The 1,982-nt window shown below is 34.1% G+C and overlaps 1 protein-coding gene across 8 annotated transcripts in view; it reads left to right on the forward strand.

Moving 5' to 3' along the window:
• The window catches only part of LOC106521125 (serine/threonine-protein kinase BRSK2), a gene marked incomplete at both ends in the record, with an annotated part of 23,838 nt that overhangs the window by 2,430 nt on the left and 19,426 nt on the right, over positions 1-1,982 (forward strand). For 4 of the 8 annotated variants that reach the window (XM_014013546.1, XM_014013551.1, XM_014013549.1 and 1 more), the window contains 1 exon segment: positions 1,460-1,613. In XM_014013546.1, coding sequence (XP_013869000.1) covers positions 1,460-1,613 — 154 coding nt within the window. 8 annotated transcript variants of the gene reach the window in all.

A 1,982-nucleotide genomic window follows, 5' to 3' on the forward strand; every position in this document is an offset into this window, starting at 1 on the left:
AGATTATTAAAGAACAAAGATTATTAATGAACAAAGATTATTAAAGAACAAATGTTATTAAAGAACATGATTATTAAAGAACAAAGATTATTAAAGATCAAAGATTATTAAAGAGCAAAGATTATTAAAGAACAAAGATTATTAATGAACAAAGATTATTAAAGAACAAAGATTATTAATGAACAAAGATTATTAAAAAAACAAAGATTATTAAAGAACAAAGATTATTAAAGAACAAAGATTATTAAAGATCAAAGATTATTAATGAACAAAGATTATTAATGATCAAAGATTATTAATGAACAAAGATTGTTAAAAAACAAAGATTAAAGAACAAAGATTATTAAAAAACAAAGATTATTAATGAACAAAGATTATTAAAGAACAAAGGTTATTAAAGAACAAAGATTATTAAAGAACAAAGATTATTAATGAACAAAGATTATTAAAGAACAAAGATTATTAATGATCAAAGATTATTAAAGAACAAAGATTATTAATGAACAAAGATTATTAATGAACAAAGATTATTAATGAACAAGGATTATTAAAGAACAAAGATTATTAAAGATCAAAGATTATTAATGAACAAAGATTATTAATGAGCAAAGATTATTAAAAAACAAAGATGATTAAAGAACAAAGATTATTAATGAACAAAGATTATTAAAGAACAAAGATTATTAAAGATCAAAGATTATTAATGAACAAAGATTATTAAAGATCAAAGATTATTAATGAACAAAGGTTATTAAAGAACAAAGGTTATTAAAGAACAAAGATTATTAAAGAACAAAGATTATTAATGAACAAAGATTATTAAAAAACAAAGATTATTAAAGAACATAGATAATTAAAGGTGACTCAAAAGCAAATGTTTCATTATTTGTTTCTCTAGTTTTAACAAACAGTCGTCAGCATAAAGCAGCACTTCTGCTCTGGACTGCAGGAACATCACACTGAAGCTGTTCCAGATAATGACCTCACTTTAGAGGAACTGATGAGCTAATGGTTGGTCTGAACACAGCCTTTTTAAAAACTGCTCCCATTTTCACCGAACTTAATGACAATGTGTTTTTATTGACCTTTTTAACAGTCAGTGTTGCATTAAATTGTGATTCTAATCTCAGATTATTTGTGAGTGCATGTGTTAGCAGCAGCAGCTAGCTGTAGCACTTCTGGTGCCACTTTCTGCAGAAATATTCCAGTATTTTTGTGTTTAACAGTATAACATGTGGCAGACTGGCAGCGTTTAGCTCATCAGTCAGATTTTAGTTTTCTAAACTCATCAGAGTTATCCCCAACAGGTAAGATATTTACTGTGCAGAACGTTGAACACAGAGCCCTCAGTAGGAGTGCACATACGTGAGCAGTAGTGTATGTTACTGTGTGTGTTACTGTGTGTATAAACTGATTTACAGGTTCACTTGAACTGATTCTGAAGGATCTTATTTTTTAGCAGACCCCCCCAGGAAGCGAGTGGACTCACCCATGCTGAGCCGCCACGCCAAGCGGAGGCCGGAGAGGAAGTCCATGGAGGTTCTGACCGTCACAGAGGGGGGGTCTCCGGTGCCGGTCCGAAGAGCCATCGACATGGCCACCCACGGTCAGAGGTGAGGAGCTGCTGGTGCTGACCTGCATGTTTCTGTGAGCTGACCATAAATCATGTGTTTAAGCTCAGTTCAGACAAACAGCAGCTTTACCTCATCACCATAAAGTATTATGGGATGTGGGCTCTGCTTCACTGAGCTGCACCTAAATACATCACAGGATGGAAAGTTCTGCCTCAGACTCTGGGTTTTAGTTCTGCTCCAACGTGTTTCCAGCTGCATCTGTGCAGAAACAGGCCTCAGGCCGTCAGGTGGTGTGCATGAAGCATGCTGTGCAGAAGGACAGGGTCCTTCCTGGTTCCGAAAACACTTCCTGTAGGAGGACAGAGTCCTTCCTGGGTCCTTAAACACTTCCTGTAGGAGGACAGGGTC

This window comes from Austrofundulus limnaeus, unplaced genomic scaffold (genome assembly GCF_001266775.1).
Source record: "Austrofundulus limnaeus strain Quisiro unplaced genomic scaffold, Austrofundulus_limnaeus-1.0 Scaffold103, whole genome shotgun sequence".
NCBI classification, from domain to species: domain Eukaryota; kingdom Metazoa; phylum Chordata; class Actinopteri; order Cyprinodontiformes; family Rivulidae; genus Austrofundulus; species Austrofundulus limnaeus.